The sequence below is a fragment of the Aphanomyces invadans genome (genome assembly GCF_000520115.1).
Source record: "Aphanomyces invadans strain NJM9701 unplaced genomic scaffold supercont1.65, whole genome shotgun sequence".
Classification (NCBI taxonomy): domain Eukaryota; phylum Oomycota; class Saprolegniomycetes; order Saprolegniales; family Verrucalvaceae; genus Aphanomyces; species Aphanomyces invadans.
This window is the reverse complement of record NW_008580210.1, coordinates 34,421-36,208: the sequence shown is the minus strand read 5'-3', so window position 1 is coordinate 36,208 and position 1,788 is coordinate 34,421. Positions and strand designations below refer to the sequence as shown.

General features: G+C 57.9%; 2 protein-coding genes across 2 annotated transcripts; both read right to left on the bottom strand.

Annotated features, from left to right (window-relative positions):
- Positions 1 to 107: 107 nt before the first annotated feature.
- Positions 108 to 388, bottom strand: H310_14267 (hypothetical protein; the record flags this gene model as incomplete). The annotated part of the gene is made up of 2 exons (XM_008882085.1): positions 108 to 353; positions 383 to 388. 2 exons carry the CDS (start codon positions 386 to 388, stop codon positions 108 to 110), a joined length of 252 nt encoding a protein of 83 aa, XP_008880307.1.
- Positions 389 to 624: 236 nt separating this feature from the next.
- Positions 625 to 1,692, bottom strand: H310_14266 (hypothetical protein; the record flags this gene model as incomplete). Its single annotated transcript, XM_008882084.1, has 1 exon — positions 625 to 1,692. The coding sequence occupies one exon, from the start codon at positions 1,690 to 1,692 to the stop codon at positions 625 to 627; it is 1,068 nt and encodes a 355-aa protein (XP_008880306.1).
- Positions 1,693 to 1,788: the final 96 nt, after the last annotated feature.

The window sequence follows — 1,788 nt, the reverse complement described above, 5'->3', positions numbered from 1 at the left end:
CAGTGATTCACGGAAGGCGGCGCTCCCCTATCTGGTTGTTCGTGTTGCACGCGGGGCGAAAACCGCTCAACCACTACAAAATTCTCATTAATTTAGATGACGTAACTTTACAACATCACAATTGCGCTGCGCCGGCTGAGCATCGCGAGTTCTAACCGTTCGTCGCTCTTGCGCTCGTTCTTGTCCCAAATAGATTCAGCGCGCCGATACCGCACGACGGCGAGCACCGCAAGGGCAGCCGCGGCTAGCCCGGCAACCGCAGCACCGGAGATCGCGCCGACGTCGAGGCCAGAGGTAGCATTTGCCGTTTGAACACTAGTTTCCTTGATCGAGTCTGTCGGGATTTGATTGCCCTGTACGCCCGAAGGAAGAACGGCGTCACCCCCATTGCTCCCTCCGTCCCCAGTTGCGTTGATGGAAATTGAATCGGTCGCGTTCGTAGCCAACGTGGTGTTAGTAGGCGCGGTCGGGAATGCAATGTCGCTGCTGCTGGTCGCGTTTCCAGCGGTGTGTTAGTCCCAGGAGCAAACGCGGGCCCTTCTTCATTGCGGAGCTCTGCTACAGTGGCCGTCGTGCTCGTCGGGAGTGGCGCCATTGAGAGGGCGTCATTGGTGGCTGGTGCAGTCATTGGCGGGGCTGTTGTGGTTGGTGCAAGTGAAGTAGTGGGCCATGCGATGTTTGTGGGGGATGTTGCGGTCGTAGCAGGGGGAGCGGTGGTAGGAGGAGCCAGTGAGGGGGTCGCTGTAGGTGGAGGTGGTGGAGGATGGGTAGGTGTAGGGGGGATGATGTGGTAGGCGCAGGAGGTGCAGAAGTTGTTGGAGGGCGAGTGAACGGAGCATCCGTTGGTGGGTTGATATGACCGCCACCAAACTTCCATTCACCGCTGGGGCGAGCCAGGCCAAAGTGCCCCTCAAACCCGCTTTTGCCCAGGTTGTCATGGAACATAAAGTAATACGTGTCGACTCTAGTTGACTGTTGCCATTCCTTGACATCGTTGTAGAGCTTTTCAGACATGGCAGGATCTGCGGGATGGCCTAGGAAGGAGCCTCCTTTCGTGGGCCATCCGACTTCAGTTATGCGGGCTTTGTCCCCAAACTTGGACACGATCGCTTGCCACCGCCGCTTGAAATCCTGAAATGGGTCTGTCTTCGAGTCGGGACCCTCGCTGAAAAACGGGTGGATGTTGGCGCCGACGACGTCTACTTGGTCGGCGAGCCACGGATTCGCGAGCAAATCGCCGTCGGTTTGCGCAATGCCGATGGGAACATGAACTCCCGCGGCGGCGAGCTTTGATTTAGCGTCTTGTACGACGGACGCGAGCGTGTCGGCACTCCACCCCTGGTGCAGCTCTTCGTTTCCAATAAAGATGACTTGGACCGCATTCGGGTTGGCTCTAGTGCCGGCAATTGCAGCGTCCAAATCGATTTGGTACCGATTCCCGAGGAGCCAGACACCCGCGGCGATCTTTAATCCTGTATTGGCGGCGGCTGTGATTGCGTTCTGCCCACCCACCGCCGTCTGAAACGTGCGGACGGACCCAAAGCGCTCGCGAATCGTGCGGAAATGCGTCACCATGTTGGCCGCGTCGTACGAGTCGTAGCACACGCCAAACTCGTCGGCGGCGACGCTGACCACGCATAGCACGACAACCAAAACAAATTGAAGCAGTCCAGGAAGGAGCGAGCGATCCATCTTGCTTGCGCGAATGCTGTCTGTCGCCCGTGTCGATTCAATGGTGAGTGTCCCTAGACGCGATGCCATTCTAGTACACCCGCACACAACGCGAAC